This window comes from Danio rerio, chromosome 23 (genome assembly GCF_049306965.1).
Source record: "Danio rerio strain Tuebingen ecotype United States chromosome 23, GRCz12tu, whole genome shotgun sequence".
In the NCBI taxonomy this organism is placed as follows: Eukaryota; Metazoa; Chordata; class Actinopteri; order Cypriniformes; family Danionidae; genus Danio; species Danio rerio.
This window is the reverse complement of record NC_133198.1, coordinates 27,977,990-28,002,798: the sequence shown is the minus strand read 5'-3', so window position 1 is coordinate 28,002,798 and position 24,809 is coordinate 27,977,990. Positions and strand designations below refer to the sequence as shown.

At 34.7% G+C, this 24,809-nt stretch overlaps 1 protein-coding gene across 2 annotated transcripts in view; it reads left to right on the top strand.

Annotated features, from left to right (window-relative positions):
• avpr2aa (arginine vasopressin receptor 2a, duplicate a) overlaps positions 1 to 23,149 on the top strand; it is a 30,559-nt gene extending 7,410 nt beyond the window's left edge. Inside the window, exons 2-6 of one of the 2 annotated variants that reach the window (XM_009296925.4) lie at positions 9,293 to 9,663; positions 10,691 to 10,774; positions 10,947 to 11,093; positions 15,630 to 16,257; positions 20,620 to 23,149. In XM_009296925.4, the coding sequence (XP_009295200.1) occupies positions 9,295 to 9,663; positions 10,691 to 10,774; positions 10,947 to 11,093; positions 15,630 to 16,257; positions 20,620 to 20,819 (1,428 nt within the window). In that variant the 5' untranslated portion in view covers positions 9,293 to 9,294 and the 3' untranslated portion in view covers positions 20,820 to 23,149. Of the gene's footprint in view, positions 1 to 9,292; positions 9,664 to 10,528; positions 10,775 to 10,946; positions 11,094 to 15,629; positions 16,258 to 20,619 lie in introns of both variants that reach the window. The other variant, XM_001345969.9, reaches the window with a different exon arrangement.
• Positions 23,150 to 24,809: the final 1,660 nt, after the last annotated feature.

Sequence of the window (24,809 nt, the reverse complement as noted above, 5' to 3'; positions counted from 1 at the left end):
GTGCTCCTCTCGAATTTATAATTAAACTTCATTTTGTATTGTATAAGTTCTGGGCAACATGGTATCTCAGTGGTTAGAACTGTCGCCTCACAGCAAGAAGGTCGCTGGTTGAGTCCCGGCAGGGTCGACTGATTTTTCTGTGTGGAGTTTGCATGTTCTCCCATTGTTCATGTGGTTTTCCTCCGAGTGCATGCACTATAGGTGAACAGAACAAATTATATTGGCCGTAGGGTTTGAATGTGTGTGCATGTGAGAGTGCATGAGTGTTTCCCAATACTGGGTTGCAGGTGGAAAGGCATCCATTGTATAAAACTTGGTGGCTCATTCCTCTCTGGCTAAGCTAAAGGAAAATGAATGAATGATGAATGTTTTACTTATTTAGGTTACAACACTTTATGTTAATGAATACAAATGTCTAATAAAAGTAAATAAAATAAATATAAATAAAAACATAAAATAAATAATAAAGTAATATATAGTGGACATAATCATGAATAAATATACTAAAAACTTAATTTTCAGAGGGAAATGAACTCATTTATACTGGTCACTTTTCAGTTTTCATTCTGAAATAGATTTTTTGTTTGAGAGTTCAGGGTTTGTGTGGATAGGGGAAGACTGGAGAAGATATATATGGCTCACAGGCAGTGTAAAGAAACTTCTCATTGATTTAAGATGAGGTGACTGATGAAAACAATGGTCTTTCAGAAAGAGAGAGATCGAATAAGAAACATAAAGGGAATAAGAGAATGAGGAGCAACAAAGGGAAAGGCTGATTCAAAGACGCGCTTAAAAACGAACAGGAAGAAACTGTATAATAGCTACCTTCTTTTTGACATTGGACTGTGTAATGTATAATTCATTTTCATTCATGTAATAAAATTAATTAACAAAGATTCTAGATTGCAAGTTTCCAGCTCCAGCTATATTCCTCATGAATTATCATCATTGTGTCTTTGTTTCTTGATGTAATGTGGCAGACAGAAATGAACTGTGCAGTATCACACAGTACTTTATGCGTTGCTGTTATGATTTTGCGTTTTTGATTGTTCATATCCTATATATGATCATCATCAGTCTATATAATGCTAATTGTCAAACATTTTTAATATAGAATGTTATAAAAACTGCTACATGCAACTCATAAAATGGATAGTGGTAAAATAAAATAAAATAAAAAAAGTTACATAATCATTAAAATCCATTAAAAGAAAATGATTGCTATCATAATGTACTATAATAAAATGCTATAACATAGTTGTAACGTTATAACATCTACAATTTAATTTTATGCATACTTTTTCATTAAAAACTTGACTTTCAGGCAAATTCTCAGTGCAGCTTAAAAGTACTAATTCATTGGCATTTTAACTATCAATCTGTCATGCTGAATGAAACATTGTTTTCCCCATATTTTCCCCAACAAAATTATTTGAAAAAATAAGCAGACACATTACCTACATTTAATTCGCTTTCTGTGTACTAATAAATAAAAACACTTTCAATTTACATTTGACAGTTTTAGAACAGCGAGATGTTTTACCATTTTTTTAAAGAAACTGAGTCTGTATTCATTTGTTCCAATGTACAGCAAAAACAGCAGAATTTTAAAATATTTTAATTATTTAAAGAAATTGTTTTCCAATTTGAATATATCTTAAAATGTAATTTACTTAAGTGGTTTTAAAGTTGAATATTTAGATTTAATGCTCAAAATTTTTATTATGATTATTATTTTCATTATTATTATTTTTGGTTGACTAGGTGGCTCTGTGGTTAGCACTGTTGCCTCATGGCAAGAAGGTCGCTGGTTCGAGTTTCGGCTGGGTCAGTTGGCATTTCTGTGTGTAGTTTGCATATTCTCCCCATGTTCACGTGGGTTTCCTCCGGGTCCTCCGGTTTCCCCCACAGTCTAAAGACATGCAACATAGGTGAATTAAATAAACTAAATTGGCCGTGCTCTATGTGTGTGAATGAGTGTGTTTAGATGTTTCCCAGTACAGGATTGCAGCTGGAAGGGCATCCACTGGGTAAAACATATGCTGGATAAGTTAGCAGTTCATTCCACTGTGGCGACCCCTGATGACTAAAGGGACTAAGCCATAGGAAAATGAATGAATTAATTAATATTATTAATATTATTATTGTTGTTGTTGTTCTTAAAAAACAGCTGAGTAGAATTTGTTCAGCTTTCTTTGATAATTAGTTCAGAAATACAGAATTTATCTAAAAAAGAAAACTTTTGTGATATTATGAATGTCTTTATGACCACTTTAAGATCAATTTAAAGCATCCTTTGTTTTTATATAAACAAATTGCTCGTTAAAAATTCTACAGATAAATGCTGATCTTTGGATCTTTCTATTCACCAAGAAATCCTAAAAAATACATGTATAATAAATGTAAATAAATGTTTCCTTAAAAAGCCAATCAGCAAATTATAATGATTTCCAAAGGATCATGTGACTGGAGTAAAACTAAAAATAATAATAATAATAAATCAGCATTCTGAAATACAATGACAACTGTTTTTATTGTACTTTTTTTTTTGTTCTTAGACCATTTCTTTTCAGTGCATTGGTCAAACAAGGTTTTCAATTTGCATGGAGAGTAAGTTCTTTAGTCTTTTTTTTAAGAAGCCTGGCTTACCAAGCCTGCATTTGTTTCATCAGTCGATTCGAATGTTATCACTCGAATGAATGGCCGTTATCAGTGGTTATCAGCTGATAGATTAATAGATATGCGCCAGTAGGGGCCTTCTTCACCTACTAGTAGACTCAGAAAGCTGTTATCATCTATCCACATGGTTAATCAGCTATACTAATAGAGAAGACTCCAGATCCAGATCTGTTTTTACATTACTGTGACGATTGGGTTTAGGGTTAGGATAGGAGTACATTTACATTTACATTTACATTTAGTCAGTTAGCAGACACTTTTATTCAAATGAGGACAAGGAAGCAATTTACACAACTATAAGAGATGGGAATAAAATTATGAGAAATTTAATAAATAATATAAATGATTCTCGTTAACTTCCAGCTGTATGTGATCTATTGCTGATTAACCACGTAGATGGATAATTACAGCCTTTTGAGTCAACTAGTAGGTGCAGAAGGCCCCTACTGGCCCATATCTATCAGCTGATAACCACTGATAATGCCCATTCAATCAAGTGATAACATTTGAATCGACTGATAAAATTAATGCAGGCTTGGTGAGCCAGGATCCTGTAAAAATTACTTCTCTTTTACAAACTTAATTTTCACGCAGAGACCAAATTTCACCTTGTTTGACCAATGCACTGAGAAGAAATGGTCTAAAAACTAATTTCACTCAGATATTGCAATTACATTTCACAGTCACAGAGAAATGGCAAGAACAGAAATCATTTTGTAAGTATTATTTACTAATACAGTTTTTCTACTTCAAACGATTATGTTAACTTTAACATATACTGTATGTAATTCAATATAACAGTATTTATTGTCACATCTCTGTAGCATTTTTCACTCTTTTTAAGAGAAGAGATGTTTAGTAAAATAACCACCAGACAAATGTATCAGTAAAATGTCACTGTGACTGTTCTAGCATCGTTGAATAAGAAACAAAAACATCAGTTTTATAAAGCAATGCATGTAACTAAAAGCAATGTAAAGCACACATTTAAATTACTTATTGTCATATATGGGCATTGTTATGAATGGCCCAATATCTGGTTATTTTTCATTTGTGTGTGTTCTAATCTCACGCTGTATCATACATCTCACCCCAGCATCTCCTCCCCTCCTCCTCTTTGTTTATTTAACCTAGTGTCCCATGCTACCACTCTCTCAAACTGTCAGTAGTTTTATTTGTATTATTTATTTGCATAGTTAAAAAAACAAACCATATTTTATTGGGATCAAGGAGCAGTTGATTCTAGACAGGGAGAGGAAGCCACAGAAAAAGGGGTAAAAGAATGGGCAATGGAAAAACTGAGGGAGGAGGAAGGAGCACGACGACTTTATGGAGTCAATGAGGGATGAGAAAGATGCTGATATAGGAGCGAAGGTGATCTGAAGCTGGGTGGGATTGGAGGACTCAAATTAAGCCAGGGGAAATTTGGAAAAGAAAACAAAGAGAGAGAGGACTTGACAGACCCATTCTGGAAGGGAAAACTGTAGCCCTTGGGGATTAAACAAATCAAAGAGTGCAAGAGGAAGCAGATTTGTTTGCTTGCTTTTTGTGTGTCTGTGAAATTGCTAAACTAACTGAGGTGGCGAAAGATCAGATTGTCAAACAAGATTTATGTCGAGAGTTTCAGTGTAATGCACAATGGCCAATTATGCGTTTGTGTGTTTGGTCACACTTTATGTTTAATATACAATTCTCACTATTAACAAACCATTAACTAAAGCCTCATTCACCCTAGCAGTGACTTTGTATCTGCCTGTCGCTCTGGGTGGCAATTTACTGCAAACACAGGTCTGTTGTAAGTCTACCGTACGGAGAACACAAGTGGCCTCTGAGCGGGCTGTGAGAGGATCACATGAGCTCTACCGGTGTCCCTATTGACTGTAGCTCAAGAAAGTTGCTCTTCATTTGCATAAAGCTAAAAGATTTTCAACTTTGTTGCATCATTTGACACGCTAATCTGGTTGCCAACGGTTGCTGTTGCTTGCGTAGACGAAGGTAGCCAGAAGTCAGTCATTCTCCGTTGAAATGAACGGTGACTTGTCGCTTTGTTGCAGCAAGTCGCTCGTAGTGTGAATGAGGCTTAAGGCTTTTAGGTCATACTACTAATTTTCTGCTTATTTATATTGATTAAGAAAGTAGTTGTTGTTTTTGTTTGCCCCCATTATTTTTCTTTTGAATTATTGCATAATATGACCTTGATCTTTCTTTCAACAACTTTAACCTTAAAAGTTGGAAAAGGTGACTTTTATTAACATTTTTAATAGTTTAACCCTGTGGTAGTGCTGTCGCCTCACAGCAAGAAGGTCGCTGGGTCGCTGGTTCGAACCTCAGCTCAGTTGGCGTTTCTGTGTGGAGTTTGCATGTTCTCCCTGACTTTGCGTGTGTTTCCTCCGGGTGCTCCGGTTTCCCCCACAGTCCAAAGACATGTGGTACAGGTGAATTGAGTAGGCTAAATTGTCCGTAGTGTAAGAGTGTGTGAATGAGTGTATAGATGATTCCCAGAGATGGGTTGCGGCTGGAAGGGCATCCGCTGTGTAAAAACTTGCTTGATAAGTTGGCGGTTCATTCCGCTGTGGCAACCCCGGATTAATAAAGGTACTAAACCGATAAGAAAATGAATGAATGAATGAATGAATATATATTTTATGGGTCTGTGTTGTGTATTACGGTACAAAAACCTTGTAATGAGCTGCGAGTACATTTTCTGTTACAGACTTATTGTCACGTTCATCAGTGATCTAACCCTTATAGATCACTGGAGAACATTAATTTTTACTCAGTTCTACTACAATTCTGCTTCTGTATGAACTACAACTACCTTTAGCCACCACATACACACACCTGTCCCGCTTCTCCGGTGATCACACAAACAGCTACATGGACCATATAAACAGCACATACACTCATACATTACAGAGTCTTGTTGGCACATTCCCTGTAACATTATGAAGCATTTTCCATGTTTAGTCTCTGTGTTTTTTCTCTCATCTTGTTTTATTGTTTATCCTGCCTGTTGCCTGTATCTGCGATCATTGCCTGTTATTTGACTATGCTTCTGAACTTCCCTGTGTAACCGTTTGCTCCTGATTGTGATCATTGCCTGCCTGACAATTCCCTGTGTAATAAATTGCTGCATGTGGATTCTCAACTCCGTTGTCCAGCATCCTCAAGATACAGAAATTTATATATTATTTTATATACATTATGTTATTTCAAACTACTAAAATGTCAATAATGGTCACTTTGATAAACTGTGGAGTTGATTTATCAAGATCAAAAGTCGACAGAGCAGAGATCAAGCTCTTATAATTCAATTCACAACCAAATAAACAAATGAAGGGAAAACACTTGTAAAATACTAAAACTTTTAATTAACAGATTTTTTTACAGTGTAAAATACCATTTTAAGTACTAATATACAGCCAATATCCTATTAAAAGTAAGGCAATAAGCCAGTAGTTTATAGTGGGAATTGGTACTTATACAAAGAGTGTTACTGTTTATTTTAATTAATTGTAACAAAAGTTAATAAATTCTTTAAATGGTGTTGCTCATAGTTGATGCTAATTAATGTACTAACTAAACGAGAGCTTACTCTAAAATGGTAATGTTACTGCATATAATTTGAGACTGATTTGATTAAATGGTCAGAAAAATCACAAACACCATACTTGTAATTCTGCAAATTTTCCAAACAAACAAACAAAAAAAAAAAAAGCGTTGTGCAAAATGATTCATTTTTCACTGTAGCAGTCTTCAATCTTTTAGAGAGAGGAAATGTAAAAGGAGCCCTGGGTATTGCACGTTGAAAACATTTGTCATTAAAATTTTAATGTGTCTAGCATCTCTAAATAAGATTACATCAGTTTTACAAACTAAACAAGCACGTCATTTAATTCAAATCAAACACTATGCCAAGTGTGCTGATGTGAGGTAAAATGTTTATTTATGTATGTTGTAAAGCATGGCATGATTTTACAAAGTTCGATGCGATCCTGGATTAATATCTATGTTGATCCTGGAATGTAATTTTTGTAGGAAAATGTAATCCATATATATTCCTTAGCCCAAAACCCAACCATAACTGTAAATCATTCCCAAATCAGAGGGGAATAATTGTTGAATAACAATCATGTAGAAGTGCATAAACCTAACTACAAGTCTAAACTTAACTTAAACAGTAAAAATTTCCCTTAATTCTGATTGGAATGTTGTTCCAGGATCAAATAGATGGTGATGTCCTACTTGGCGAAATCAGGTTAGGGATGTTGAAAACATTTGAGTGTGTAATAAATGATCAATATGGTCACAAACGAAAACTCTAAACCAAATAATACAATTAAGCTGTATAACTATGTATATAGCTTACTTTGTTATGGCTAGTCAAATTTATTGAAATGTGGGTGCAAATTTTTATTCATATAAAAATATGGCTGATACTAATATACTAAATATAGTGTTTTCAGTTTAGCACTGTATTATGTTCACTTCCCAAGTTTTCTGTTGAACTTATGTCATGTCAATCAGGTGACTGCAGGTTTTATATAACAAAATCGCATGCTTATGTATATATTTATAACCTTTTCATACCTTTTTTAACTTAATTTGATTGTAAAGTGCATCTTTTGTAAAGCTGCTTTGAAACAATAATCATAAAAAGCGCCATACAAATAATCTGCACAATATTTTTTTTTTTTTTGACAATATGCCAGTACTTTTTAACACATTTTGAAAATGAAAGTTGCTCTTGAGATACATATCTGTTTTTGGTTTGTTTGTGTGTTTGTTTGCAGGGAAGATTTATCAAGTAATGTGTTTGTGATTTTTATTAGTCACACAAGCCATAGTTTCCAGCCAATAACTCAAATCAGACCACTGCTTATATGGCATCATCAATAGCTTATTTATTTATCTGCTAACCTCAGCAATATACACTCACCGGCCACTTTATTATGTTCTCTTTACTAGTACCAGGTTGGACCCTTTTTGCCTTCAGAACTGCCTTAATCCTTTGTGGCACAGATTCAACAAGATACTGGAAATATTCCTCAGAGATGTTGGTCCATATTGACATGATGGAATCATGCAGCTTCTGCATATTTGTCGGCAGCACATCTATGAGGCTAATCTCTCATTCCACCACATCCCAAAGGTGCTCTATTGGATTGAGTTTGGTGACTGTGGAGGCCATTTAAGTACAGTAAACACAATGTCATGTTCAAGAAACCAGACTAAGATTCTCATTTTATGACATGGTGCATTATCCTGCTGGAAGTATTCTATCAGAAGATGGGTACACTGTGATTTTAAAGCGATGGTTATGGTCAGCAACAATAGTCAGGTACGTTGTGGCGTTGACATGATGCTCAATTAATACTACTGGGCCCAAAGTGTGCCAAGAAAATATCCCCCACACCATATAACACCACCACCACCAGCCTAAACTGTTCATACAAGGCAGGATGGATCCAAGCTTTTATGGTGTTAATGCCGAATTCTGACCCTACCATCCGAATATTGCAGCAGAAATCGAGACTCATCAGACCAGGCAACGTTTTTTCAATCTTCTATTGTCCAATTTTGGTGAGCCTGTGCCAATTGTAGCCTCAGTTTCTTTTGACAGGAGCGGCACCCGGTGTGGTCTTATACTGCTGTAGCCCATCTGCCTCAAGTTTCGACATATTGTTTGTTCAGGGATGCTCTTCTGCATACCTCAGTCGTAACAAGTGGTTATTTGAGTTACTGTGCCTTTCTATCAGCTCAAATCAACCAGGCATTAGTATCCACAGAACTGCCGCTCACTGGATATTTTCTCTTTATTGAATCATTCTCTGTAAACCCTAGAGATGGTTGTGTGTGAAAATCCCAGTAGATCAGCAGTTTCTGAAATACTGAGATCACCCTGTCTGGCACCAACAACCATGCCACGTTCAAAGTCACTTAAATCACCTTTTTCCCCCATACTGATACTCAGTTTTAACTGCAGCAGATCGTTTTGACCTTGTCTACATGCATAAATACATTGAGTTGCTGCCATGTGATTGGCTGATTAGAAATTTGTGTTGTACCTAATAAAGTGGCCGCTGAGTGTATACAACCAAACACTAAAACATTCATACCCCTGGCAAATTTTGACTAAAATTCTGACGCTAAATATATGTTTTTTTCCTACAATGATGCCTCTTGTACATCATCATATTATCTTTTGGGAGAAGCCAGTCTTTTCTGCTCAAAAACAAAACAAAACAAACAAACAAAAAACTTGCTGGTTGAATAAAAGTAACTAAATTTATTTTAGATTTTTTACTTTTATTGCTGTTATTTTTTAAAGAATCCACTGTTCACCGCTTGTTATTGCCTGTTCATGTTAACAAATAAAACGTTTGGGTTTTTTTATGATAAATTAGTGAATATAGAAATTAAGAAAAAATTGTAAATGGTGTTGAATGTTATTGTTAACTTGTTAGTTCTTGTTAACTATTGTAGTCAACTACTGTAAAAAATTAAATTGTATTTTACTGTCTTTTTAACAAGCATGCACAATCAAATATATCAATCCTAAAGCAACTGATCTATATTATACCTCCTTGAGATAATTGTGTTATTCTTCCAGGCATGGAGACCTTCTCAAGAGAGCCAGGTTGGGAAGGATCCCCCCATGCGACCACAGCATGGACCAACTTCACCTCATCCTTATTCTCTGATCACACTGGACTTAACAGCACTTTCAGAGGAGGATCCTACTTCTGGCTGGTGTCTCAAAACAGCTCAATAAACCCCACTCAGAAGCCCGGGCCGGTCAAGATACGCGACGTGGCTCTGGCTCAAGCTGAGATTGGAATTCTGGGTCTGGTTCTGGCTCTAACAACATTAGGGAACAGCTTTATACTGTGGGTTCTGCTAAGGCGACGTAAATACAACGCACCCATGCACCAGTTTATGGTCAATCTGTGTGTTGCAGACCTTGTGGTGGGATTTTTTCAGGTGAGCTGAACTTCAGTGCACAGCAAGGTTGACGAACAATAATACCATAGTACTTATATAAAGCATTGAAACATACATATTTGTATTGCCTTAGGGCAGTTTCAGACATGCAAGAGCAATTTAACTTCTCCAGTATTGGTTCTGCCTAAAATATGTTTTTTTTATGCAGACGTGCAGTCCAAGGCGTGCATCTCAAGACACTGTGTCCTACTCGAATTGCTTTTCTATTTATAGTATGCAAAAACAGAACGACAAAAGATGTCTGAACAGATGAAAGAGTATTAGAATGACCATAAAAAGTAGTCCAGGCTAAACTTTGAAATCGCATACGCACATGTGTTTCATACAGCTCAAGAGAAAGATTTGTGCAATGATTTAGATTAAAATAATATGATTATTCTTAAGGCAGAGTCATTCGTTTGGACTATGCATTTATAGAATATATATATATATATATATATATGTATATATATATATATATATATATATATATATATATATATATATATATATATATATATATATATATATATATATATATATATATATATATATGTGTGTGTGTGTGTGTGTGTGTGGTAAAAATGCTGTTGTAAATCTGACTTAGAAACTAATTTGTATTTCATACACTGGGTTGCAGTATCTGCCCAGTTCTATTACATATTCTCTCTTGCTCTCTCTCTCTCTCTCTCTCTCTCTCTCTCTCTCTCTCTCTCTCTCTATCTGAGCTGTTGCATGCTCAAAACCTTTAAAGGCACCCATTATTGGTTCAAGCCATGTCATTACTAAGCCAGGTAACCCAAATTGGCGACCCTGGAATTGTCATTTAAGTGAATTGCCAACAGCAGTACACTATGTTTTGCAGGTGCTCCCGCAGATGTTATGGGATATTACAGAGAGATTTCAGGGTCCTGATGTGCTGTGCCGCTCAGTGAAATACCTTCAGATTGTGGGAATGTTTGCATCCTCTTACATGATCGTTGCTATGACAGTGGACCGTCATAATGCCATCTGCTGCCCCCTGCAGGCTTACAAAGGAGGGGCAGTTTCACGCTGGAATACACCCATCATGGTAGCCTGGGGTCTGTCCCTTATTCTCAGTGTGCCGCAGGTAATGTTCATCACAAAAACTTTGGAATGGTTGTAATTGTCAGTGATTATGCACTCTTAGTATGATAACTTTGCTATATTTATCTTCACAAACCCACAAGTTACTACATATTTTATCTAACACTAGAAGAAATAATATTTTTCATATATTCTCTATGCTGTTTTGCCTGCAGGTGTTTATTTTCTCCAGGTCAGAGGTTTCTCCGGGGGTCTACGAGTGCTGGGGAAATTTTGCTGAGCCATGGGGGCTGAAAGCTTATGTCACCTGGATGACTGTAGCTGTGTTTGTGCTTCCTACCTTTATTATCACTGTTTGTCAGGTACTGCTAGTCTCCATGTCTTCATTTGTGTCTCCACTCACAGTTTTCTCACTTTAAAGAAAACAAACACTTTAGTTAAGTATTAGCTCTAGTTTGAAAGAAACTAATGCTAAAGATTTATAGTTTTTATCAATATTAATTTTACCAACATTAATTCTTGTATAACCACCATAAATGATGGTTACACTGTTCTGTATTATAACTTCCACTGTGTCGTGTATAAGGATGATGTACAGTGCTCAGCATAATTGAGTACTCATATTTGGAAATTTAAAGATAATACAACTGAATTTAAGCAAAATATCGCAAAAAAAATTAAGCTACAAAATTTTAACAAAAAATTTAAATGTTTTTGCTTCTATTTGATTTTTCTTCTTTATAAAATTTGTATTTAATATTTTTCTATAACTTATAAATTTGGGTGTCCTAGTTTTTGGACTGTTGCCATAAGTTATTTTGTTAGATAAGCTCCACATTTGGCTTCAGTAATGACTAATCTAATGTATATGCAAGAATATAATATTGTACAGCTTCATATTAAAAATATCAATTTAAAAGATCAAATTGTGAGGGGTGTACTTATATATGCTGAGCACTGTATTGTAGGCAAACAATGGAGGTTAGGGTTACCCTGATTCTCTCAAAAAAAAATAATAAATAAATAAATAAAAAATTCCCTTGTTCATTCATTCATTTTCTTGTCAGCTTAGTCCCTTTATTAATCCTGGGTCGCCACAGCGGAATGAACTGCCAACTTATCCAGCAAGTTTTTACGCAGTGGATGCCCTTCCAGCCACAACCCATCTCTGGGAAACATCCACACATACCCACACACACTCATACACTACGGACAATTTAGCCTACCCAATTCACCTGTACCGCATGTCTTTGGACTGTGGGGGAAACCGGAGTACCCGGAGGAAACCCACGCAAACGCAGGAAGAAAATGCAAACTCCACACAGAAACGCCAACTGAGCCAAGGATTGAACCAGCGACCTAGCGACCTTCTTGCTGTGAGGCGAACGTGCTACCCACTGTGTCACTGCGTCGCCAAAATTCCCTTGTCTTAAGCTTTATTGTAAAAAATAATTTCAGCAATTAACAAAAATGTTTTATCCATACACATCCGCTCATTAAAATAATCTTTACAAATTTAATCACTTTTAAAAAACTAAACCATGGTTACATGATTTTAAAATCTTAAAATAACTGGCAGTAAATAATTAAAGTTAGAATTCTTTGAAATAGCACCACTCTGTAAATAAAATAAATTGTAAAAGCAGACAGTAGGGAGTACAGTTAAATATCCATGGCTACATCCATTGTCACTTTTTATTCTCATTAAGGTACTCCTTATATACAGGGGAGATTTTTTGGGGGGACAACTTACTTGTTTTATGTACACACCCTTAAATTTGTCAAAACATTTTTTACTTAAATAAGTTGTGTTACTTAGCTATTTATTTGTGTAGTTTTTGTGTAACTTAATTAATTTGTGGAAACCTGCATGTTTTTAAAGCGTAGAGTAAAACCAAAAGCAAAAATTCAATGACTTCAAGACAATGCAGCTAATTCATTTAAAACTTTTGGGAATGCTTTCCTGCAGAACTCTTTTAATTGATGGCTTTGTTATCTTGAAATAAAACATGATCTGCTTCAATGAAAATTATTTGAGGGATGGCTGATTCCCTGACGTGCATCATAAAACTTGTTTAGTAAGATTATGGTCTCTGACCTGGTCAAGGGTTTTTTGGTCAGTGAAGTTCTATTTCAGGAGAGGAATTCTCTAATGTGCAGATCCTTTCCTTTACTAGCTGATACAGTTCCCAGGAAATTATTCTTATTTAAGAGGGAATACACTGTTCATAAAATGTTCCCCATAGAAGGTAAACAATATGTCTTTGGCAGCAAATAATCTTTAGAAAACATTCTGCAGAATCTTTAATATGCTGGTATGACCACTAAAGTCTACTTTTTTCAAGCAAACTGGCATGAAAATATACAGGTATATTCCCACAAAAGCTGCAATAACACTGAAACTCCCCACACTTTATAAACTTACATATCAAATTTGTTCCGCCATTGACCTGCAGATGTTTTTTGACAGACTTTTGAAAGCTATACTTGCTGTACTTTTTTTACATTTATTATTTTATTGTGATTCGACTTAACATTACAAAGTCTCTAAATGATGTTAAAAGTCCTATCTGGGATTGGTTTATAAACAAGATTTCCATTAAGACACTTTTTTTTCTCCAACATTTACTTAATAAATGAGTGTCAGAGACAGGAAAGCAGTGATTCTCAACACTGCATGTTTTTGTATATCTTTCTTATGTAACAAACCAGACTCATCTCAGCTCATTAGTGAAAGCTCCAAATTTTGAAAGAATCCAGATTTGAAATCCTCTGCTGATGAGTTTGAGAGTGAATCAGTGTTTTGAAAAACTATTTAAGTGAAAGAATCGATCCATGTTTGTTATGTTTGTTCACTTTAATCTGGGAGAGGCAAGCAGCTGTCTGAATTTGCATATTTTGTTAAAGTCTGTGACCTCGATCCTCAATTTTCAATAATGTACACTGGTTTTGTGCTTCAGGGTCACATATACAGTGGGGGAAATAAGTATTGAACACGTCACCATTTTTCTCAGAAAACATATTTCTAAAGGTGCTGTTGACTAGAAATGGTCTCTGGATGTTGGTAACAACCAAAAAAAACATATATGCAAAAATATATATATATATTAAGTTATGTGTGATAAAATGACATGGGAAAATTTATTGAACACGAAGATAGGAAGGTGTAGAAAGGCAGTGAAAGCCCAGACAGCAGCTGAAATCTTTCAGAAGGTTATTCAACTACTAATTATTCAAGGACAACCCTCTGCCCTCAACATTAGCTGCTTCAGTCCAACATCCTCATTAACAGAATGATGAAGATAAAACCAGAGTGGACATTTCAGCAAGACAATGGCTGCATCCCAATTCACATACTATCCATCCTAAATAGTATTCCAAATTACAATTAGCATGTCCCAAACTATAGTATGTTAAAAAGAGTATGCCAAAGGTTCCCAGATGGTTTACTATTTCCGGTAAATATTCTAAGTGTAGAAGGGTCCATACTCTAACCACTAATATTCCACACAACATTGCACGTTGGACGTAAATTTGATTAGAACTACAAACTCGGGTAAAAAGTGTAAACAAACTACAAACATGGCAGACACGCATCAGAGGCTTTGTTAAAGTTGTTTGAATGACTGTTAATCAATACCTAGCCAACTGGAACATATTTAAACCACGTTTTCCGTGTTATATTTCATCTGCAACAACAATGTGTCAACTTATATCAAGATATGCTTGGACATTAACTTCTGATTGCATAATTACTCAAAGACCCAAGGAGATTTCTCTGCATGAAAGACTTGCGAATGGCAAATTATCCTGCTGCTCCAATATGGTAGGTAATTAAATATGAAAGAAATGTGGGTGATGTGTCGAGATGATTGACATGGGACGAAACTAATCGACATAACAATCTGTTAAAAGGTGTATATGTTTCCAAAAAAGTACATACTTTTAGGTTGTAGTATAAGAATGTGAACTGGGATACAGCAACAGATCCAAAACAAAGCCAAAAATAGGAAATCAAGCTGCAGAATGGCTCAGCCAATCGCCCAAATTCAATAGAAAATGTTTTGTATTGTTTGGGCTTTTACCAAAACCTGGTTCAATTCCATGTCAACAGCTCTTTTAGAAATGATATTACCAGGAAAAACATGATGTGTTCAATAATTAATTCGCCCACTGTATAAAACCCAGAAACTACTGTGGCCATTTGAAGAAATAAGTTAAAAATATATCTAATATAAAACTGATGTAATTAATCAATGCCTCACGATGGCGCAGTGGGTAGAACGATCACCTTACAGCAAGAAAGTCGCTGGTTCAAGCTCCAGCTAATTCAGTTGTCATTTCTGTGTGGAGTTTGCATGTACTCCACTTGTTTGCATGGATTCCTCCGTGTCCTCTGGTTTCTCCCACAGTCCAAAGACGTGGTATGGGTAAAATTAATAAGCTTAGTTGGCCATAGTGTATGTGTGTGAGGGGTGGTGCAGTAAGAAGTACTGTCGCCTCACAGCAAGAAGGTCGCTGGTTTGAGCCTCGGCTGGGTGAGTTGGCGTTTCTGTGTGGAGTTTGCATGTTCTCCTCGTGTTTGCGTGGGTTTCCTCTGGGTGCTCCGGTTTCCCCCACAGTCCATATACATGCCGTACAGGTGAATTTTGTAGGCTTAATATTCCGTAGTGTATGAGTGTGTATGGATGTTTCCCAGAGATGGGTTGCTGCTGGAAGGGCATCCGCAGCGTAAAACATGTGCTGGATAAGTTGGCGGTTCATTACGCTGTGGTGACCCCAGATTAATAAAGGGACTAAGCTGAAAAAATAAATGAATGAATGAATGAATGAATAATTAATCTCGTGTACCATATATAACTTTAAAGTGACACTGGTATTTATTCTTGTTTTTCTAGGTGCGAATATTCAAAGAGATTCATGACAACATCTATCTAAAGTCTGAACGCGTGGTTTCTGTGGATTTGAAGAAGAACCGGGTCATTTTTCACTTTCCCATCTTCAAAAAGCGAGCCAGGACAGTCCGAGAGACAGCGCGGCGCTCAGGCATGCCGAGAGAAGCAAGAGAACTCCACAAAAAGAGCACCAGCAGTGAATCATCCCGTTCTCACACCTGCAACTCAGAGGATGCACCAGAGCCGGATTACTGTGATCAATCTTGTCAGGATGGCTACAGTCCCAGCAATCTGGCCTCACAGACTCACAGTTCATCTCCTGATGTGCTGCCTCGCATTCAGACTAACCCTCACACCATCTGGAGCAACTCTGCAGCCGTCCAGACATCATATGGATACTCTGTTCCACACAGGAACTCTAAAAACACCACTAATAATGAGGACTCCAACACTTCCTCAGAGCCCTCTTTCCAACCATGCCCCCTGCATCCACCTCTTACAGGTGTGTCCAAGGCTATGTCCAAAACAGTTAAGATGACTTTGGTCATTGTGCTTGTCTATACCGTGTGCTGGTCACCATTCTTCATTGTCCAGCTGTGGGCTGCCTGGGATCCCAACCCTCCCGACCAAGGTGAGAAACTAAAGCTGTTCTCACTCCAAAATATAAAGCCAGTGCTGTAGATGACCTACAAACTGTTGTCACTTACTGATTACATATTAGAGCAGCGGTTCTCAAACTGTGGTACGTGTACCACTAGTGGTACGCAGGCTTCCTTCTAGTGGTACGCGGAGGAATTAAATATGTCATGTACGTGCTACACTCACTTAAAAATTTATCAAAAATGATGTGAATAATATGCCATATATGACATATAGCCTATATTTCTGAGGTAATCTGCCACGTTTTATTTACAGTGCAGAGGTGTAGCTGCTTTACTGGGCCTACTACGCTATTGTATTTCAATATTGCTTATTTTGGTGGTACTTGGAGAGACATTTTTTTTCTGAGGTGGTACTTGATGAAAAAAGTTTGAGAACCACTGCATTAGAGTATTATAATAATAAGGTAGTACATTAGTTTAACTAGTAGAATAATACAATGATACAGTTAGTAAAGTAATAATAATAATATATACATTTTACATGTAATATATTCAGAGTACTTTTGACCTATATTGGTAAATAACAAATTAATTTGAATGTAATTATATTCTAACACTTTGATATAAAATATAAATACATATATATTTGCATAAGTTTTAAAGTAATAGCAAACAAACTGATATAGCAAAACTGTTGCATATATAAAATTTCACTTATATTGTTATTATGAGAGAGTGCTTTCCAGTAATATAGAGTAATAAAGCATAAATACTGTATGTTGGAAAAATACTAAAAATCATTGTTATCTTACTGATATATTTATCAAATCATATTTACCATATTAAATATTTATTTGACTAGTTAATGTCTTTTTGGGTTTGTGGTTCTTTGGTTCTGGTAGAATTATAGGAGGTTGAAATGATCTTTAACATAACCAAATCCATTGGCGTAGTGATTTAAAACTTTATTGTAGTTAAGATCGGCCTGAAACTAACGTATTTGTTCTATTTCTTAAAAAATATTGCACATCTGTTCAAACTATCAGAATCAAGCCAATAACTAATTAAAAAATATGAAAGTAACTAAAAAATATATAACTAAGAAATGTAAATACACTGAAAGAAATTTGGTATACTGTCAAACTGTAAATTTTAAGCATAAAAGTGAAATAGGTCAGCACCAATAGCCTCGTGCTTAAACGCTCTGACACGGCGACCCATATTTGATTCCTGGCTCAAGGTCTTTTGCCAACCCTACTCCACTCTCTCCTTCCAATACTTTCCTGTCTGTGACCTCCACTGTCCTATCACAATTAAATGTGAAAAACCCCTAAAACAAATTAGATAAATAAGTGAAATAGTATTTTCTAGTATAATGAATCTTTTTTACAATGTAGAAAATGTAGTTTATTATAAAATTTTATATTATTTATTATTATCACAAATACACTGTTATACCTGCCATTTGTTTTCTACAGAGGGTAACAATTCATGTATACTGATGGTCCACCTGACAAGTGGCATGTGTGTGCAAAGATCTTTATTTTTAATATTTAATATTTATAATAATGAGCTTTTAAAGATTATAGTTTTTATACTTATATCTTTATTTATACAATTCAAGAGAATGAATACATTTGTGTGAATATTAAGTAATAAACTAAATACAGTACAAAACAATACAAAAAGTATTTAATTTGATTATGAGCATTTGAAAACAATGGTGTTAAAATATTTACAAGCAAGCTCAATTTTTAAAATTCATTTACATAATCCAAATTACTTAAAATCAGGTACTTGCCAATGGATATAGAGTTGAGAATTATTATCCCCCATTTGATTTTTTTTTCTTTTGTAAATATTTCACAAATGATGTTTAACCGAGCAAAGAACTTTTCAAAGTATTTACGATAATATTTTTTTTTCTGGAGAAAGTCTTATGTGTTTTATTTCAGCTAGAATAAAAGCAGTTTTTAATTTTAAAAAACCATTTTAGGGTCAAAATTATTAGCCCTTTAAGCTATATATTTTTTCAAAAGTCTACAGAACAAACCCTCATTATACAATAACTTGCTTAATTACCCTATCCTGCCTAGTTAACCTAATTAACCTAGTTAAGCCTTTAAATGTCACTTTAAGCTGTATAGAAGTGTCTTGAAAAATATCTAGTCAAATATTATGTACAGTTATCATAGCAAATATAAAATAAATCAGTTATTAGAAATGACTTATTAAAACTATTATGTTTAGAAATGTGCTGAAAAACATCTTCTCTCGTTGAACAGAAATTGGGGAAAAAAGTTAACAGGCGATTAAAAAATCTGACTACAACTGTACCATAGCCATTTCTGGATGTAAAAAATGTGAGGTACAAATCAGTAACGGCATGAGACTGTTCAATAATTCCTCTACAAGAGCCCAGACTCCCAGGATAGTGGAAGTGCTTTGGATTGGCTGCAAATTATCTGGGAAATGTGGAGCCTGTCAATGCAGTGACTCAAGTCCTTGCTTACTAAAAGAAATGCCCTTTAAATGCCCTCCATATCTCTTTCTCCTCTTAGACAAACGCATATTTGAAGCCAATTTCTTCACACTAATAAATAACCCATTTTCATCTTATCTATCACTAACCAGATGTTGATATCTTCCAGCACAGGTCACTGGAACCTGCTAATGTACACACATCTGTGCTCCTGCTCCAGCTGCATTTGATTAGCTTCAGCTGTTTACTTGCAGCCAAATGGGCAACAAATTGCACTGATTAAACAGCTGAATGTACTATAAACTGTTTAGTATATCTGATTTTCTTACTAAATTTCCCACATTGGAAAATTATATTTTAATGTTTTGTTGTTATTATATTGTAAATCTTTGCTTGGATGTTTCAGTTTATAGAGTAAGCTCTGTCCTCTACTAAGTTTAAGTACAAAATGTGGTTGGTAGGACACAGTGTTAGAATGTTTTTTGGAAAATACAGTAATATTGTGAAGAGTTATTCTAAATTAAATAACTTTTTATATTTTAATATATTTTTAAAAGTCATTTAATCCTGTGATGGCAAAGCTGTACTTTCAGCAGCCATTTCTCTAGTCTAGTAAAGTTGTCACGATACTGAAACCAATCGATACAGAAATTTCCCGCTAACATTTGAGTGCTGTTGAGCACGTTCTTAAACAGTACTTTTTAAACAGCGTTTTAAAGTAGCGATTCATCAGCAGATCGCTCATATGTCAGCTTATAGACAAACCAGCTGATCAACATGAGTTTGAAACACTCCAATGTCCCTGTATCTGTGGGTACACTCAGTAGACAGCAGTGAGTTCGGTGAACTGATGACCTTCACGGCCAATCACAGTAATTTCTGTTGAGCACTTGAACACAATGCCAAATCAGCGCTGTTTAAGAACGTGCTCAACAGCCCTTAAATGTTAGCGGAAAAAACATTTTTAAAGATTCATTATCGATTGGTACGAAATTCCAGTATTGTGACAACCCTAGTCTTTAGCATCACATGATCCTCCAGAGAGTTCAATGTTGCTTTAATGTTCAAGAAACATTTTTTTTAAATTATTATCAATGCTTTCCCAGTACTGGGTTTCAGTTGGAAAGCCATACACTGTTTAAAACATCCGCTGGATAAGTCGAGCCGAAAGAGGCCGAAAGAGCCCAAAGAGGGTATGGCATAGAGAAGCTCCTCCGCTTAAAAAAACAGCCAATACCATTTGGTTTTTATCACAGCTCTGTCAGTGAGATTGGTTGAGATCAAGCACATTAAACGAAAAGCAAATGAGAAGCCTCTTGAAGGGGGTGGGGTGGTCTGATACAAAAGAGCATTTGATTGGTCAGAAGATTTAAAAATAAGCTGCTAATCCATTTGGTCGGAAGTGACAAACTGCAAGCTTTGGAGGTTTATATCAGATTTATATCTTATAAACGCAACATTTGTCACAGTTTTAGAGTACTCTAGCTTATAGATATCCTTAAAACTAACACATTGATACTAACATCCAAAACAAAAACGTTATTTTATTTCACAGGGTCTTTAAAGTTAGGTTCTTTCTGTAATACACCCACTGGAGTGTTAACGCTTCAGTCCTAATCTTATAAAAAACTGATAAATGGGAAAGAACATTTTATTTACATAACAGGAAAATTGTTTATCCATATATTAAAGGACATTCCCTTTTATCCCTGACATGTGCTTGTAAAAGTATAAACAAGATTTTACGGTAGTCAAGCTTTCCGAACAGCACATCTCAAGGTGTCATCGTCTCTAATGTGGTTTATATTAGTAGCTCAGTGCCCTTTAAACAAGGACAATAACTTGACCTCTACAATAATTGACTTGAAATTGATTCGTCTTTCTCTTCTCACCTCCTCTATATCCTCAGGAGTGGCTTTCACCATCCTGATGCTGTTGGCCAGCCTGAACTCCTGTACCAACCCGTGGATCTACACGGCCTTCTCCAGCAGCGTGTCCCGTGAACTTCTCGCCCTGCTGCGCTGTCGGCCAAAAGTGCCCCGTAGGAGCTCATTGTACGACCACTCTAGTGATATAAACACCTCCACTACCAAGGACAACCAGTACTGACACCTACAAAGGAAAACACAATTGAGTGTCAGCAGACGTGGAGATTTATGCGGGTATATTTGTCCTATATATTGCCATATCTCTTCGTATATCTATTATAAACATGCTGAAGATGTCGCTGCATCTGAGTGAACAGCAAAAAGAGACATTTTAATGGCCAGCGTGTGAAATAAATGAGGATTTTGAGGCTTACATTTGCTGTTTTATCAACTATTACAATAAACAGCTTACTGACCATCATAATAAACTTAATTAAACTCCAAAGCAACTGAAATTATTTATTAAACACTATATTTTATTGATGGAGATGAACGTCTTATCTGCAGAGGAAGACAGGATCAAGGCTTTTTAACCTCTGAGCCAGTCATTTCATCCCATTTATCAGTCATTCTTGCCACAAGTCTGCTTCAGATTCAAAGCTTTATGGAAAAGACTGAGGAAGCCGATAAATAACGTGATCAATAAATAGAAATATCAAGAGGACAGCTGAAATCCATGCAGGACTAAAAGTGATGTGCATTTGTTATTGGACAAATATCTGACAAATGACTTTTATTTACGTTCGATACTAAAAGGTACAGGCTTGCATGCTGAACATTTTTGGACTGATTTGTATATTTAATGTGACTTACTGACTATGTGTGTGTTCTGTGAAACAGTAGCAGCATGCAAAGCGGAAACACTTTCAGTTCCTCAATAAGGGCTGAATTATTTATGGGCCAATTATTTAAAGTCGTGCAAAGATTACAGGAAGTCATTATGAATATGAGACGACGGTAAGAGAAACTTATATGACATGAATCACACAGTGCCTTGATGTATGTATAATTCTGTCTGCAAAAGCATTTTCTTAATCAGCAATTTGGTTTAAGTCATACACAAATCATTTTACTCCTAAACACACAAGTCTGGAAAAAGGTATCAAGTTTTGAAGACGGCTGGAAATCTATACTAGGAAAGCAAACCAAAGTACTGATTGAGAGAATATTTTTGTAGCATTATCTGATGTCACGCTATTTATATATTTGTTTAAATAATATTAAAACACATACTGTTAATATGCTGTAAATACATTTTAAAAAACTATTGATGAAGATGTTTATCTACAGTAAATATATTTATTCTACATTTTAAAGAGACAAAATGTCTTTCAAATGTTTGTTCTTGTATATATACTGTAGTCCAGATACAAAAAATGATTAAAATAAATCACAAAACTGCATATATTTGAACAAATTTTTAAAGAAATACTGCTGAAGTGTTTAAATAGAGCATTTAAATAATTGCATTTAGGATTATTTATTGTTTTGCAATCTAGTCCTTTATCAGATTATTGTGGAATTTGTAACCATTTTGATTTTATGGACCACAAAAACAGTTTAATTTACTGATATCTATAAATGTTTGTTCATTTGTGCAAATAGATAGACTGAGCACAGTTGTCAGTTTTCACAGAGGAATAAACGCGTAAAAGAAGACGGCATTTAGCAAATAACCCCAGGCTTACACTGTAATGATTTGTCAAAGACCACCTGGGTGAACCAGACAGCTATTTAAAGAATGCTCTGCGGACAAAGAAGATGAAAGTTCAACTTATGGCATAGATTAGGATTGAAAGTTTGATGAAGATGAACCGCATCCCTCCAGGAAAGTATCTCATTCCAGCCATAACATGTGGAGATGAGACTATCATTCGGCATCTGGACTGTAAAAAGGAATGGGCTAAAATTCTTCTCAAGCTAATGAGCAAGATCACTTCATATGTCTGCTTGTGTAATGTTGAATAGCAAATCGTCACCTTGGAATTATAAGGTTCTATCTGCGTTCTGAAGGATTTTGAGATATTATTGAGCTTCAAAGTTTTTGTATTCCATAGCAAAAAAGTATGTGTGTAACATTTGTTTTTTAAATAAAAAGTCCTAAAATGTAAACAACTTATATAAAAAGCATCCCATAATGTAGATAGGTTGTCATTTAATAAGAATATGTCAATAACTCAATTTTGACATAAATGTCAGATAGAACCTTATAATTCTAAGGTGATGAAATTAACTGATAAGTTTAATAAGTAATGGGGGAAAATTTCTTAATTCTAAACAGTTTATAGAATTTCACACTTTTATTTATATTTTATGAAACTCATAATGGGTGGTTCATTCCTCTGTGGCGGCCGAAAAGAAAACGAATTAATGCATGAATGAATCAAACTCATAATGTTTTTCAGAAATATATTGACATTGTTTGCTTAGCCGGAATATGTGACCTTTTTCAATTTATCGTTGTGTTTTTTATTGGTCTGTGACTGAAATAAAGAAGTACTTTTAAAGGTAGATTCCTAAAGGATAATTTCAGTATATTAAATATATTTTTAATCTCTCTGGTGTGGGATAATGATTACATTGAAATCATGATCTTTACCTGTGCAATATTATCTAATAGCTTGTTCAATTTCATCCATAGCAATGTTTTTATTACTGTAATAATATTGCAACCAGTGCTGGGTAAGTTAATTTTAAAAAGTAATAAATTACTAGTTACATAATTAAAATTTGTATTTAAATTACTTTTCTTTTTACTTGGCCAGAAAAGTAAATTAATTACTCTATAAGTAATAGAATTACTTTCCTTAATACTAATTAATTTCCCAAAGATGGGATGCAGCTGGAAGGGCATCCGTTGCGTAAAAACGTGCTGGATAAGTTGGCGGTTCACTCCGCTGTGGCGACCCCAGATTAATAAAGGGACTAAGCCAACAAGAAAATGAATGAATGAATACTAATTAAATCCATTTAAATCTCAGTGCATAGAAATAGAAACTAAACTCTATTAATATTTTAAATTTATGTCATACAGGACCTTTAGTTTTATTTAAAGAATAACACAAACAACTTTAAGCTTCAAATGTATCAAAACTCAAAATCAAATTTAGTTGAAACATCAGCTTATTATCCACATATGAACTATATATACTTTTTTATGGACTAATTTCTGACTTATTTTTACTTCTTAATTTTTTCTTAAGATTATTGAAGATTATTTTCTTATTCTAAATTGATTTATCGAACTGTTCCATTTATTTACAGAGCTTAAGGAAAGCACATTATAAATAACTGTCCTTACTTTACTTTTTTTAGCATTAAAATTGAGGTACAGTAGTTACTTTGTAATTACTAACCTCATCCTTGTAGCAACATTGACTGTTTTGTGCATTGTGATAAGGATGTTTTTACAGGAATAATACAGGTGGTCAAAATTTTGGGATCAGTAAGGTTATTAATTGTTTTAAAATAAGCTTCTACTGCTCACCAAGGCTGCATTTAATCAAAAATACAGTACAAATTGTAAAATTGCTAAATGTTATTGCACTATAAAAGAACTGTTCAAAAGTAGTTTATTATTTAATTTAACAATTTATTTCAGTGATTTTAAAGATACATTTTCACTTGATCCTCCAGAAATCACTCTAATATGAAAGATTATTATTATTATTATTATTATTACTATTATTATTATTATTATTATTATTAATGGTAATAGTAATAAAAGCAATAATGACTGGAGTAATCATTTCATTTGAAACTACATACAATAAGAAAGCAGTTATTTCAAATTTTTTACATTTAATAAATGCTGTCTAGATGAACAGAATAGTTTTCTTTGAAACAAAACATGAAAAAAACTGACCCCAAACTTTTGACCGTTAGTGTATATTTTTAAAAGCATCAAATCCGTATTTTGCACTCACATATCTATTTGATAACTTGCGCTATTATCATAAGAGGCTATTATCGAAGATAGCAATATTTCAACAGGTATAGGAGCGGTTTCTTTCTTTTTTTTTGGTCAGCAAATCAGCTGTTGTTGCATAATCATATTAAAAACTGCTGTGAAATTTGCTCACAAAAATATACATTGTTTATAAGAATAATAGACGATTTATACTAAAACAATCTCCTTAAATGGGTATATGTCTCTTCGACAATACCATAT